The following is a 15,292-nucleotide window of genomic DNA, read 5'->3' on the forward strand; positions in this document are numbered from 1 at the left end:
ACTGAATAAAAATGCAAACAAAAGTTGGGACACCTAAGCTTGTAGGATACATTTCATATTCAAATGCTAACAAAGAGGAGTCACACTGGCCTCCTACATTGGTTGATGTAGACAAAAAAAGAAAAAACGTATTTTTGAGATGGGTTTCATGTCACCTAGACTGGCTTCGGGCTAGCTGTGCAGCTGAAAACATGCCTTGAACTTCTGATCCTCCTGCCTCCACCTTCCGAGCGTCGGGATGACAGGTGGGTACCATGCCTTGTTTATGTGAAGCCTCATACTTACACAGCAAGCACTTTATCTCCCTACCTCCTGCTCTTGCTTTTTGAGACAGGCTCTTGCTCATCTGGATGGCCTTGAACTCACAGCAATGCTCCTGCCTCAATCTCCCAAGTGTTGAGATTACAGGCATACACCACCACACCCAGATAAAACTTCCTGGTTTTTCTAATCATTTATACAGTGAACTTCCCAAACACAGCCCTGGAGCCCTTCCTGGCCCCCAGGTTTCTCTCGATGAAATAACAATTTCCCTCCTACTCTGCTGCTCTGATTGTTTCAGAGAAGACAAGACCTACACCGGCATATGGAAGATGCTGGAACATTCAGCCACATGATCGGAGCAAAAGGCAGTATTTCTGTATCTTACTACAAGCCAGAGCGTACGGAAGCTGTGAACTCCGACCCAGGACCAGGGACCTGACTCCTGTACTGGTCCAGATGAGCACACACTTATGTACTGTAGACACTGCTCCTTCCTCGGGAGCTCACAGGAAGCAATCAATAACCTGCCTCTCCCAAAGCCACCATCCCCATGGCTCCCAGCGTGACTCAGCCAGGAGGGCGAGTGTGTAAACCCGGGCACGCCTACCTCCGCTCGTTGTCATCCAGGTGTGAGAAGAGCACGTTCTTGGAAATGGCCTTAGCCAGAGCAGTCATGGTCTTATAGTCCTTGGGAATGACCTGGGGAGAAGCCAAGGAACAGACCGTTTAGCTCCCGGGACAGAGCTAGCATCCCAAACTCCTGCTAGAAACTAAGGGATAATCCAGCCTGGAGCCCCTACTCTGCCATCCTCATGAGACTAGGATCCGGCCATGCTAAAAGAACAGCAGGGAGTGTCACATGTGTTTCACTTTAAATGAATTAATTAAATTCATTCATTTATATATTGGGGCAGGGTTCATGTGCCATAGTGTTCATATGGCGGTCAAATATCAACCTGCCAGAGGCAGTTCTCTCTTTCCACAATGTGGATTCTAAGTATCCAATTCAAGTCATTAGGTTCAGTAGCAAGCATGTTTACCTGCTGAGACATCTTGCCAGACAACCTTTAGAAAAATTTTAAATAAATAAAATGCAAGAAAACTAGAGCGGCCCAGTAAGAGGCTTGGGAAAAGTCTAATCTTTAGCGTTTGGAACTGTTTGGGGCCTGTGGCTCTTTAGAACGTCACAACCAACCTAGAAGGTGCCAGAAGACACGCAGTACCTTTTGTTGTTGTTTTTTATCTCACTGATTTTGTAGAAAAATGATAAGCAGTTGTTTAAATATTAGAAAGCTGGAAGTGTAGTAATATGGTACTTGCCTAGAATCCCCCCAGTGAGGGTATGGGGTGTGGTTCAGTGGTAGAGCACCTACCTAGAATCTCCCAGTGAGGGGCTGGGGTGTGGCTCAGTGGTAGAGCACCTGCCTAGAATCCCCCAGTGAGGGGCTGGGGTGTGGCTCAGTGGTAGAGCACCTGCCTAGAATCCCCCAGTGAGGGGCTGGGCTGTGGCTCAGTGGTAGGGCACCTGCCTAGAATCCCCCAGTGAGGGGCTACAGTGTGGCATAGTGGTAGATAGAGCATCTAGGCAGATTCTCTACCACTAAACCACCATGCCCCTAGCCCCTCACTGTAGGGTTCTGGGCAAACACTCTATACTGCACCATGACCCTCACCCATTGAGCTGTGAAAGCCATACTGGATCCATGATGGATAAGTTGCATCTACGTTTTAATCTGATCTGTAGCTTTCTTAGACGACCTTTTCCTGTTCCAGGACCTTGTCAGGTAACATTCAGTACCCTCCCCCCTTGGGCTCCTCTGATCTGTGACGTCTCACTGTTCTCTGCTTTTGACGGCCCTGGAACTGGGCACCACATGGCCCTCCTTGCCTGTGGCCCCGGACTATGGAACGATCTGAATCTTTGCACACAGTCAAACTGTAGCTCTGCGAGTGGGGAAGAAAGCCACAGAGCGGAAGTGCTCTGAGGACTTTCTTTTGTTCTTATCTCCTGTGTAGCCCAGGCTGGCCTGCATCGCAGGCATGCATCACCATACCCAGCAGCTTCCGGGTGGATTTTACCATAACGCCAATATTAGTTTTTAACCTCCACTCATACAGTATTAAATCCTGGGACAAAGGCAGCATGGGGTGAGTATGTGGAGGCTGCGGTGTTTCTGTTTCTCAAGATGAGAAACATGTATACTGATGAGTGTGACATCAGCACAGCGCTGTGAGCGATCAACGCTACCCAGCTAGGCAACAGAAAAGGACTAAAACAGTACAATACGCTGGGATGTGTCTCCCAAATTCCCGCGTGGGACCCTTGAAGAACCCCTGCGGTGGGATTTGCAGGCCAGGCCTGTGTGGGATGTTTGGGTTGGTAAGGTGTGAGCGTGGAATCCAGGCCTCATAACTTAGTGCCCTTAATGGAGACTAAAAGGCATGTAGCAGGTGAGAACTGCAACCTGTCTTGTTCTGGAGAACCCATCCATCTTCTCCCCAAGATAGTTCAGGTCTTAAAACCACAGGGAGCTGCTGAGACACCCACCCCCGCTGGAAAAGCCACGCAAACACTACTCAGTTCATAGTGGCAATGGTGACAGTAATCCTACACATCAAGTCTCCCCTCCCATGGGGCCGCGTGCTCTACGCAGACAGGCAATCTAGATCATCAGGGCTGACAGGGATATCACAGGCGTGTGTGGAAATATAATGGGGTTCTTTACCTTCCTCACATAGGAGACAGCATCCTCCTCGGTGTAAACCTCAGCACTCACACCACCCCGCCGGCGGCGTGCCTTTACCACAGGGTTCGGGGGTGTTGGGGAGATCTCCTCATCATGGGAATCAGACTGTGAGTTTGACTTCTGCCGAGCCAGGATCTGCCTGTTTTCCTCCTGTGAGAGAAGAAAGGGAAGGTGAGAAATTGGCTGTCCTCTGAGTGTGGTGACTGAGACCATCATCCCAACCGCTCAGGAGGCTGACGCAGGAGGATCAGAAAATTCAAGGCCAGCCTGGATTGAAAGTGAGATCCTTGTCTCAAAAAGTCAGAAGAGATCTGGGGATGTAGTTCAATAGTAGAACAATACCTGCCTAGAATCTACCAATGAGGGGCTAGGGTGTGGCTCAGTGGTAGAGCAACTGCCTACAATCCCCCAGTGAGGGGCTGGGGTCATGGCTCTACACTAGAGCACTGGCTTAGCATGTCCAAGGCCCTTAACCATTATCTCCAAGAAAAGAAGACAAGACCACGCCAAGGAGCAACTGTCAGAGCAAGTCTCGCCTGCTCATGGAGACAGGGTCCCCAGGGTCTTCAGGATGAAGCAAGCGACTCACACCTCACTCTACAAGCTCCTCCTGATCATCATCATCCGTGGAGGACCTGCCTCCCTCAGATACCATTGATGTCTCTTCTCCTACTGCCCCTGGTGGTGAAAGTCATCTCTTCAGGACCTATAACCACTGTGGTTAGCCCTTCTCTCTACCATCCTTCCAGACAATGGTCCGTCTCCCATCAGGCCCTGGGCATCTCCACATTCCCTTACTCTCAAATGGGCAACTCTGAACAGCCACAATGCCCACCTCAGACCCTCTTCTCTTCATTCCTGTAATGAGAAAGCTTGTTTCTGAGCCTGATCCTGGTGCCTGATGCCAATCTCTGATATTCTGAGGCCATCACTGAGTGTTTTACACCCTATGGGGTACTCTACCCACCCTGAACCTTGGTCATCCACCCGTAGTCAACAGGACCAATCTGTCCTGCTTCACTCTGTCCCCACCATATGGCAATTCGCTGCTCCCTCTGATGGCTGCTCTGCCCCAGGGCCTTAGCGCTTGCTGATCTGGAGTCCTAGCATGCATCATGTGGCCCCACCTGCCATCTGGAGGCCTGTGTTCTATCATTACTTAAACTGCAGTGACCTACTGTCACAAAACAAATAGTGTTCCCTCTCTAAATCCATGTCCAACTCAAACCTCACCAAGAAATCCATTTCTCCACAAAAAAAAAAAAAATGTGTCTAAGGATAGGATTAAACAAGATCATAGATGATCTAAACAGACCCCCAAATCTGATGGGAATGTATCTGTAAAATCCAGGGAAGACAATATCAAGACAGGGAGAGGCCACGAGAAGATGGAGATAGAGATTGGAGTAACACACCTACAAGCTGCACTGTGGGACACTAGAACCACCAGTGGCAAGAAGGACCCTCCCCAGACCTCTGTGAGGAGCACAACCCTGTGACGCCTATCCTCAAGAGTCCTGGCCTCCACAGCCCTGAGGCTGCCTCAGAGATGCAGCTCTGGCTTAGGGAAAAACAGAGTACATGCTAGAGAGTTGCCCCCCTCTGCCCTTACCCCCAGGGAGCACGTGAGTTCCAGGAAGCTGGTTCTTGCTTAGGCTATGATCTGTCCTTCTTCATGTGTGCCTCACCCTGATCTCAATAGTGGTCACCTTCCCTGAACCTCCAGAGAGGGGTCTCAGTTGTGGAGAATGCTCAACCTGAACCCCAATTCTGCAGGGAGAAGTGGAGCCCAGAGGAGGTGGGCCACCCCTTTTACTCATTCATGCCCCTTCCCCACCTTCCTGACCCCTCATAGCTCTTTCAACAGCCCTACCCAGAGCACTCCCAGAACCCTGAATGCCCCACCACCATTCCTCTCCAGCTCCGTCAGGAGTCTCCTTAGTAGAACAAGATGGCAGGATGACCTTCGTTTTTCTTAGAGAGGGCTGTGATCATCCCACAGCCCACGGTGTCACCTCCTGTCCTCTATCAACTGCAGTCTGGAAATATTAAATGGATTTATAGAACTGAAGAGTTCCTATGTTGTTTGTTGTTGTTGTTGTTGTTGGATCATTTTTACAGTGCTAGCAATGGAACCCAGGGCTTGACACATGTTAAGTTAGCTCTCTACCACTGAGCCATGTTCCAGCCTCTCACTGGGGGATTCTAGGCAGGTGCTCTACCACTGAGCCACACCCCAGCCCCTCACTGGGGGATTCTAGGCAGGTGCTCTACCACTGAGCCACACCCCAGCCCCTCACTGGGGGATTCTAGGCAGGGGCCCTACCACTGAGTCACACCCCAGTCTCTCACTGGGGGACTCTAAGCAGGTAATCAACTGTAGTGATATTTCATTTGTATTTTATTTATTTATTTATTTTTAAAGATTTTATTTATTACATATACAATACAGTGTTCTGCCTCCATGCATGCGTGCATGCCAGAAGAGGGCACCAGATCTCATTTTAGATGGTTGTGAGCCACCATGTGGTTGCTGGGAATTGAACTCAGGACCTCTGGAAGAACAGTCAGTGTCCTTAACCTCTGAGCCATCTCTCCAGCCCCCTTCATTTGTATTTTAATAGATAAAACTTGCCTGAAGATCAGAGAGTAAAACAGCCCCACTGGTCAGCCTTACAGACCAGGAAATGGTGGCACACACTTTTACTCCCAGTAGTCTCACTAGTTTGCCATAGACCCAGGAGGTAGTGGTACACATCTTTAACCCCAGCCCCAGGGACGAATATAAAATGGAAAGAGACAGCTCTCAGACATAGTTTCATCCTGAGATTCCTGGAGGCAGGGTCTCCATTTCATACTGAAGTAGAGGTAAAAACCAATGGCTTGCTGTTTTGCTTTTTTGACCTTCAGGTTGAACCCCAATATCTGTCTCTGGGCTTTTATTAGTCATGCTACAATCCACCACTGAACCATGCCTCTAGCCCTATGTTTGTTTTTATTTTGAAACAAGGTCTCACTACGTTGCCCATGCTGGTCTTGAACCCATAATCCTCCAGCCTCAGCCTCTGAAATAGCCAGAGTTACTTCTCATCCTCTTCCCCACAACCCTCGTGACTTTTCTCAGCTCTTGAAACATCCCCAATCCAGAGCCCTTCCTGTGTCATCAACATGACACGGTCTTCTACCAGATTGGAGGCCCCTGGATTCCCCCAGGGCATCATCGGTGGGGGTGGAACTTGGTTGGTTCATTGATGGACTGGTTGCCTTTTCACCAATGCCTTCGAATTGTCTGTCTGTGTTTAACAGTTCCAGACAGAACCCACCCAGTCAAAGGCTGAGACCACAGCTCCAAGATGGCCATCTTTAGATACATAGTATGTAGAATCCTGGAAGGTGACGGCAGGGCCAGGCAAAGCCAAGGCTGGGTCCCTTCCTGTGGTTCTAAATCTCCTGCCATAACTTAGAAAGAAAGAAAGGCTGACTGTGAGAACTCAAGGTACCTTCGCTTCCTGCCGGCTATGAGGTTTGTAACAACCTAGGCTGTCCCTGTGGGGGCAGGATTAGGGGTGTGGCTCAGACAGAATGCTTGCTTTCAGAAGGCCCTGGGTTCCATCCCCAGCACCACGTAAAGCCGTGCACCTGAAATCCCAGTACTCAGAAGGTGAAGGAAGGAGAATCGGGAATTCAAGGGCAGCCTCCATTACATAGCAAATTCAGAGCCAGCTTGAAATATACATGAGATCCGGTCTAAAACAAAAACAGGACCCTAACATGGAAAATTCCAGCTGACCTTTGTGGGAACTGGAGCATAAGAGACCTTGTCAAACAGACCTGAGCAGGCATAGCTGCCCCAGGGGTGCCAGCGCTCAGCCAAGCCCCGCCAGCACTGTCTACAACTCCCAACCTCGTCTTTCTGACATGTGACAGCTGAGGCCCACTCCTCCCAGAGATGGGTGCACCGGGCTACCTGCCACTCTAAACGAAGGTTCCACATCTCCACCTATTGGCATGGCTAGGAGACGGGGTCCATCACCCACCCTGGCACTTGATCACCCTGACTGGCTGAATCTCAGTGCCTCGGATCAGTGTATCCTGAACACCCAGCCAGAAAACCACAAAGAACGTTCTACAAAGCTGTTTAAAAATATCTCTTACAGAATTTCCCGCAAGAACACAGCTGGTGGGTGAGGCCCCTCCCCTCCCTCCAGACACTCCACTCTAACGATAGTACATTAAGTATGCGCATATATAAAATCGACACCACTGAGGGGAATGGGAGAGATGCCTGCCATCAAAAAGTAGCAGGAGATTCCTGGGAAAAGGACAGGCAACCCGGGAGTGGGATCCAGGACAGACGTGGGCTTCCCTGGCTTCAGGAAAGGAGTGGTGTGCCCTGCAGAACCCCTGGAACACAGTGGAGCCCAGAGCAGACCCCATATGAAGATGGTAGGACCAAAAACCAGACCCTGGGCTGGCCCTGCACCCGCTCCAGCTCCATAGGCTCACATTGCTTCTCTTGGCTTAGTTTTTATTATGGAAATGTTCAAAATAATACAAAAGTATGACTAACCAAACACCCAGAGCCCAGATCTACCCAGGATCAAAGGAGACCCATTCCTCTTCCACCTCCCCCCCCTTAGTCACACACACACCCGAAGAGAACCTAACACTCCACCACATAATCTGAAGGAGCAACATGTCATGAGGAAAATGAAATTCTGCTTGCCAGTTTGTTAACATAAACGACATCAAAATAAATAATGTATTGCAGAAACGATACCTCCACTACCACACCCCCCCAAACCAGGCTTCGTGAGGAAGGATGGTTTATCCAATGTGGCAGAAGTTTACGTCCCAGTATATCCAGCAGCACAACATCTAATGGGCAGCTCTTCTATGCTTTTGAAAGCCCTGTTCTGGATGGCCTCAGGATCTTTATCACACACACACACACACACACACACACACACACTACATTGGAAGGTGAAGATCTGGAGAAATCCCAGCAACAGTCAGGCCTGGTAGAACATGCCGTGCCTGTCATCCCAACACTGTCAGCACTGGGGAGGCTGAGGCAGAAAAACCATGAGTTTCAGGCTAACCTGAGCTGCACAGCAAGACCCTATCCCAAGAAACAGAACAGCAGGGTGGGGAGAATGTAGCTCTATTGGTAAAGTGTTTGTTTAGCATACATGAGGAGCTGGGTTTGATCCCAGGCACCTCATAGACAGAGAATGATGGAAGACACCTATAATCCTAGCCCTCCACGGGGCCTGTTCTACATAGTGAGTTCCAGAATAGCCAGGGGTATGGAAAGAGACATTGTCTCAAAAATCAAAAATGAAAAGCAAATAAACGAAAGAAATATACAAGTACAGAAAGGGGCTCCAAGAACAAATTATATTCTTGTAGGAAACATCTGGATTGCAGGATGCTCCAACCCTCCTACTCCATTTAACTCATCCAGAGGAGTGAGTACCTGAGGGCAGCTGTGAGGGGAGCCTCCATCCATGCCCTCGGGATGAAGGCTGGACCTCCTGGACACTGAAAGGAGACTGGCTCAAGAGCCCTGTGGTATGAATGCAGCCCCCAGCCTTAGTGCCTGACTCATCTCTACATCCCATGCCTTCCCCGCACAGTGAAACACGTTGTCTATGCCCATTCTCTACAGACCTACCATGCACCAGGCTTGGTGAGCCTACTCCCACTCAGAGTTGAACTGTAGGTGGGGGCAGTGTGTGCTCCACTGGTACTGGCTACCTCATCTCAGGCAGAGCCTGATGCTCTAGAACCTCAGGCCAAGCAACATCACACTGTCCTGTTGCCTTGACAACCAACCTTAGCATCTCTGAGCTAACTGCTATTCTCTTCTATCTCTCCCCGTCAGAACGAATCAACAATTAATCCTGGAAATACCTTGTACACTCAGATGGGTCATTGCTGAGGCGTGTGTGTGTGTGTGTGTGTGTGTGTGTGTGTGTGTGTGTGTGTGCGCGCGTGCACATGAGGCGGTCAGAAGACAACCTAAGCTCTTGCTCTCAGGTGCTGTTCACTCTTTTTTCTGTTTTGTTTGAGACTATGTCTCTCCCTGGCCTGGAACTCATCAAGCAGGCCAGGCAGGCTGCCCAGCAAAGCCAGCCGTCTCAGCCTCCTCAGTGCTAGATTGCAACAGTCCATAACCAAGGGTTCTGGAAACTAAACTCAGATCCTTACAGTTACAAGCACTTTTATCAACTGAGCTATATCTCCAACCCTACTACTGGTCTTTTGCTGTTGTTTTGGTTTTATGGTTGGTTTGTTTAGTTTGAGACAGGGTCTCATGCAGCCCAAGTTGGCCTCAGACTTACTATGTACTTCAGGTTGGCTTTCAACTCCTCCTGCCTTGGGCTGTGGACTGCCGGGATGACAGATGTGTGCTAGCCACCCAGTTTATCTGAGCAGGCAGAAGCTGTGGGTAACGATCCCCTCCACAGAAACCACCAAGCACACTCATTAGCCATTCCCACCTAGACCAGGACTCCTAGCGAGTTATGTCTTCTGTGACCCGAGTGACAGGCTCTGGGCCTTTGTTTTTATAAGTGATTAAAAATAACAACTGTGAATGATATACATACAGCACAAGGATAGAACTCTGAGAGTGATTTCATTGATATAAAACCTCTGTCCCTGCCTTCGATGGCAGATTTTCCTTTTCTGGAAACTTCATTTCAATGAAGTCATTCACACGTGGTCTCCTGTGCCTGTCTGGCTTCTTTCACTAAGTTTTGTATTTCCAGAGTCCATCCATCATTACAGTCTATCGGTGCTTTTTTCCTTTTGGGGCTGACTAATATTCCACTATGCAGGTCTAACCACAGTTTGTTTGGTCCTTCGTCTACTGGTGAATCTGAGCTACCGTGAGCAATATTGCTGCAAGCATCCGTGCACAGAGAGATGTGTCTGGATACCTGACTGCCTTCAGAGCTTCGGGTATTCTCTCAGATGCAGAGATGTGCCACGCGTGCAATAAAGAAGGTTCCTTTTTAAAATTACATTTGTTAACTTTTAAATTATATTTATCACTTTTTAAAATGACATTTACTTGTAGGGGAATGAGTATGCATGCTGCAGCATATGTATGTGGGGGGTCACAGGACAACGTGGGGGAGTTGGTTCTCTCCTTCCATCCCAGAGACTGAACTCAGGTCATGAGGCTTGGCTGTATTCACTTTTACCCACTGAGTAATCTTGCCAGCCCCAATCAACGTCCCACTTTTTGAGGAACTGCCGGACTCTTCTCCAGCAGTTATACTGTTTTTTATATCAGAAACATTGTGAGGCTCCAATTCGTCCACCCTGTCACCAACATGATTTTTTCTGGTGTTTTGTTTTCAATATGGCGGACAGGAGTTGATCTTTGTATGCCTTGACTTTGTGAGAACAATGAGACTCAGATGTTGGTATAACCTGGGGCAGAGACAGAAGGCCCTGTCTGGACAAGACCCCAAGAATCCTATAGAATTGTCCCCAAAGGGACAAACCTGCCACCTGGAACCAATGACCCTTAGCAAGGGAAGAAGTAGAGAGAGACACGAATCTTCCCTATGTGGGGCTCCAAGGCGTGTGGCCAGTAACTCCTAGGAATGTCTAAAGGTCCAACTTAGAGCCGCTTCCAGCAATATGGCTCCCCTCATTCCTCTACCCACTTCTAAAGCATTCTTACCCAAATGATTCGTGGCTTTGAGACAGACAAACTGACCTGAGTCTCTATGCGATTTTGTTTAGGAAGAGGTTATTATAAAATGGTGTTAAAGAAACAGTTCTCATGGGTCAGCAAGGCAGATTAGTGCCTAAAGGGGCTTGCCACCAAGCCTGACAACCTGAGTTCAGTCCCTGGGACCGACATCTTTGAAGGAGAGAACCAATTCCTGCAAATTGTCCTCTGACCTCTATCTGTCTGGCTGGGTCAGCAGTTGCGTGAAACCCACCACTGTACCCAACCAGTCTTCCCTCGGTGGGGTCTTTTCTTAGCTACTCTTTTTGCTGTTGCCTGCAGTGGGGACTAAACCCAGGGCTTCATGCTTGCCCAGAGGGCTTCATGCTTGCTGGGCATGCGCTCTGCCGCAGAGTGCCTTGTACACTCTTTCTACCTTGGTCATTGGGAGAGCAGGCAGAGCTGGTGGTGACACAGAGGAGACAGTAGCAGCTCCAGAGCAGAAGTGATGACCCAGGTAGTTCCAGGGGCAATGGTAGCAAAGGAATGTCTGAAAAGCTTAGAGGCCAGGGGCAGAAATCAGGAAGCACGGGCTCCAGTTACAGAACTCCGAGGAATTGCTAAGGCCCAGAGGCTGAGAGTCCTGACACCCAGGACCCAAGAGCTCTAACACTCACAGCCAAGGCCGGTTCCGCAGAGATACCAGCAGACACTGCTCTCTGGTGCTACTGCCCCCCTGTGGCAGCAACCGGTAGAGGTTGAGGGGGGTACAATAGCTGCTAAAAGGAGAGATTAAAGCCCAGATCAGAGAGCCACCAAGCGTGAACACCTCAGAACCATCCCTGCTCTCGCTGTAGGGCTCTGAGATGCTGCCTCTGCCCACCCAGCCTCTAGGCTTTAGGTGCCCAAGAGCCCAGGATGGCTAGTCACCTATCCACAATTCCAATCTAGGTAGAGCAGGACCCCCAGGCAACTCATTTGTACCAGCAGGTGTGCTTTATTTTATTGAGTATAAGCCCCACTCTGTCTCCGAAACACAGCGTCAGACTACTGCAAATACCAGTGGAGAAAGTGAACAAACGAACGAATGAATGAATGAATGAATGAATGAATAGGCAACATTCTGCATCACATATGCCTTCACAACACAAGCTACCCCTCAAGCCATCCAGCTACCCTGTGATGAGGGGGGTCAGGAATGAAGATGCGGGGGTCACAGTGGCCCCCCTGTAAGGGACTCCTGAAAGTCCTTCCAGGATGAGTGAGAATTTACAAAAGAAAAAAAAAAGTGTCACCTCAAATCAAGACATGGGTGGCAATGGCTGAGTCATAATGGCCTTGGTTATGTGACGGAGGCAGTGACGAATTCTGGTTTCATGGGTCCTTAGTGCAGCTGTGATGAGACAAATCACCATTGCCAGATCCAATAGGAAACATCTAGATATTCACGGGTCTGTCTGTGCCTACCAGTGGCTCCACTCCCCTAGGTCCTCCCTTGGGGACCCTAGATACAAGCACACACCATCACAAACACATTACACGACTGGTCTCGGCATCTCAACAGACAGGGGTCAAGCTGAGCAGGATACAGGTGCTCCAAAACATCAAAGCCGCGGGTTTCTGGAGTCATCAGGAGGAAGAGGGCGGGGCCGAGTGCCAGGCAATCTCTCCCAGCCTTGACTCCTGCTTGGCCTCTGGCCAGTACCAGCATACTCCCCTGAAACCCCTCTTCCCACTTAAGGGTTCTGGACTGCCTCTGGCTTTTCAGACACCCCCCCTTCCTGTCTCCCGTTTTTACACTAAAGCAGGACAGTGAAGGTCAAGGGTTAGAGCAGGCTTTCCCAGCCAAAGGAATTTTCCTAACAAGTGTGGGAACGCATTTCCAGAAAGCTCCTTCAGAATTTACCCAGGAATGAAGTGGAGTGGGGGAAACTTCCCCATCCTGCCCCCAGGGACCAGTCCACTTCCTGGGCTCTGAATGGTGTTCTCGGACTTAGTTGACCACAGTCTTCCTACATACGCAGGACAAAACCACAGACAAAGCAAACATACTGACCGGACAGGCTGGACTCAGCAGAGGTTTTACCTTCCTAAAAGATGCCAGCACACCCTTGAGGGCCATTCAGAATTCCTCAGTCCCATCAACTCCAGCTGCCTACTTCCCTGACCCGGGGGGCAAGATTCCACAGGGTCAGAGAGAGGCCATTCCTGAGGGGAGACATCCCAACTTCACAGGGCATCCACCTGGGAGAGCCTGGGGAGCCACTTGTGGGCAAGGTCCCAGAGGGGTTCTCCATAGAAGCTCAAGGCTATGCATCTGCACTCTGAAGCTCCAGGTTTAAAGGAGGGGCTGAGGGTTTGAGGACTTGGGTCGCCTCAAATCCTACCAGGGTAGGCTAGTCACTGATTCTGGAAGGAATCCTGAGAACCTCTGGGATACAGCATGGGAAGTTACAAGGGAATCAGCCCATGTGAGCACTAAGAATAGAAAAGAAATGCAATGCCTCAAGCATTTATGAAGCACCTACTGTATACCAATCCTCGCATAGAAAACACAACGAAGATGCAGCTAGAGAAGAGGTTCATGCCCCATCTTTGGAAGGAGTCAAGGAGTGTTTCTAGGAAGGGGAGATCTCTAAATGGACCCGATTTCAGCTGTCACCTTGAAAAGAAGCACCATGGGCAGGGGATGCCCAACTAAGCAGTTCTGAGTCACACAGGGCCATCTCCTTCCTCCATCTGAGACACATGGAAAGTTTGTGGTTCTGATCCCCCCCTCATAGGACCACTCTGGCCAGATGGTGGTCACTTAGCCTCCTAAGAGGCAGGTTTGGTTGCTCGGAGTGCCATCCTTGCTTCACTATGTAATGAGTGTGTGAGGAAGCATGTGTGTGTGGTGTGGTGTGTGCGTGCGTATGCTGGGGATGGAACCCAGGGTTTTCCGCTTCTGATTTTAATGTTTCTCATTTGTTTTATTCTACTTTGGGGGAAGAGATAGGATCTTTCTATGAAACCCAGGTTAGACTCAAACTTGAAGTAACTCTCCTGCCTCAACTTCTCAGAAACAGAAATTGCAGAAATGTGCCAAAATGGTCTGGCATGTCTGGACTCTGCTCTGCTATTCTGTTCTATCTTGACTTCTCAGGTTACCCTTGGGGGCTCATCAGTGTCTTCCTTCTATATGGAATTTAACTTAGAAATAGGGTATTTGGAGCTTCTGGGCTGAGGGATGAGTCTTTGAAGTGGTAACACCTGAGCACATCAAGGAGCTTGTGCAAAATCTGTAAGACTATTAATAGTAAAAATGAGGGCTGGCTAAGGATGTAGCTACACTGTGCAACAGTTGCCTAGAATCCCTCACTGAGGGGCTGGGGTGTGACTCAGTGGTAGAGCACCTGCCTAGAATCCCCCAGTGACGGGCTGGGAGTGTGAGTGAGTTCTGTCCCTGGTATGCACATAACAAGCCAGATATAAAGGCACATGTTTATAATCCCAGTGCTAGGAAGTGGAGGACAGGAAGATCCCAGGGCTCACTGGCCAGCCACCTTAGCCAAATCTGGAACTCTAGGTCTCAGTGAAGAGACTCTGTCTCAAAAACTAATGTAAGAAAGAATACCTGAGACTTAACTCTGACTACCACATGCATGTGCACCGACACACACATAAAAATTAAAACAAAATAGGGCCTCATAAGGGATCAGCTAGTGAAGTGCTTACTGTGCAAGCCTGAAAACATGAGTTTGGGGGCTGGAGAGATGGGTCAGTGGTTAAGAGCACTGACTGTTCTTCCAAAGGACCTGGGTTCAATTCCCAGCACCCATATGGCAACTCACAACTGTCTGAAGATCCAGTTGCAGGGGATCTGACACCTTCACACCAATGCACATTAATAAAACCATATAAAATATTAAAAAAGAAAAAAGAAACACGAGTTTGATCCTTGGAACCCATGTAAAGATGAAAGGAGACAAGAACATGGGAACAAAGTCACAAAACCAGAGATGATAAAGGAAAATAAATGGGAGACTTAAACCAATCAAATCAATTACATTAAATGCTTATGGCTGGCTATAAATGAGGTAATACATATATATGTACACATGTATATGCCTATATAGTAATGAACAGGACTTATTATTTAAATTGTAGGTAATATTAACACACCAGTTCAATGGTAGACATTATTGTATTAGACTTAAAAACCTCAAGTCAAGCCAGGAGTAGTGGTATTCACACCCATAATCCTAGCACCTGAGAGGCTGAGGCAGGAGGATCATGTGTTCTAGTAAAAACTAGAAATGGGGATGTGACTCAGCTGGCAGAAGTCTCGCATACACTGAGTCCTGGGTTTGATCCCCTGAACCACATAACACAGGGTGATGTTGGAAGCCACCATCTCAGCATTCAGAGGTGGAGGCAGGAGGATCAGGAGTTCAAGGTTATCTATCCTCAGCCACATAGTACATGTGAGAACAGCAATGGCTACAACAAACACTGTCTCAGTAAATAAAGATAGATAGATAGATAGATAGATAGATAGATAGATAGATAGATAGATAGATGATATAGATGATAGATAGGTAGGTAG

At 48.8% G+C, this 15,292-nt stretch overlaps 1 protein-coding gene across 4 annotated transcripts in view; it reads right to left on the reverse strand.

Annotated features, from left to right (window-relative positions):
- Positions 1-15,292, reverse strand: part of Prkar1b (protein kinase cAMP-dependent type I regulatory subunit beta) — a 141,477-nt gene that overhangs the window by 97,237 nt on the left and 28,948 nt on the right. For all 4 annotated transcript variants that reach the window (XM_013353799.2, XM_013353798.2, XM_013353797.2 and 1 more), the window contains exons 3-4: positions 2,991-3,161; positions 872-963 (exon numbers count right to left, since the gene is read on the reverse strand). In XM_013353799.2, coding sequence (XP_013209253.1) covers positions 872-963; positions 2,991-3,161 — 263 coding nt within the window. The remainder of the gene's footprint in view (positions 1-871; positions 964-2,990; positions 3,162-15,292) is intronic.

Source organism: Microtus ochrogaster, unplaced genomic scaffold (genome assembly GCF_000317375.1).
Source record: "Microtus ochrogaster isolate Prairie Vole_2 unplaced genomic scaffold, MicOch1.0 UNK16, whole genome shotgun sequence".
NCBI classification, from domain to species: Eukaryota; Metazoa; Chordata; class Mammalia; order Rodentia; family Cricetidae; genus Microtus; species Microtus ochrogaster.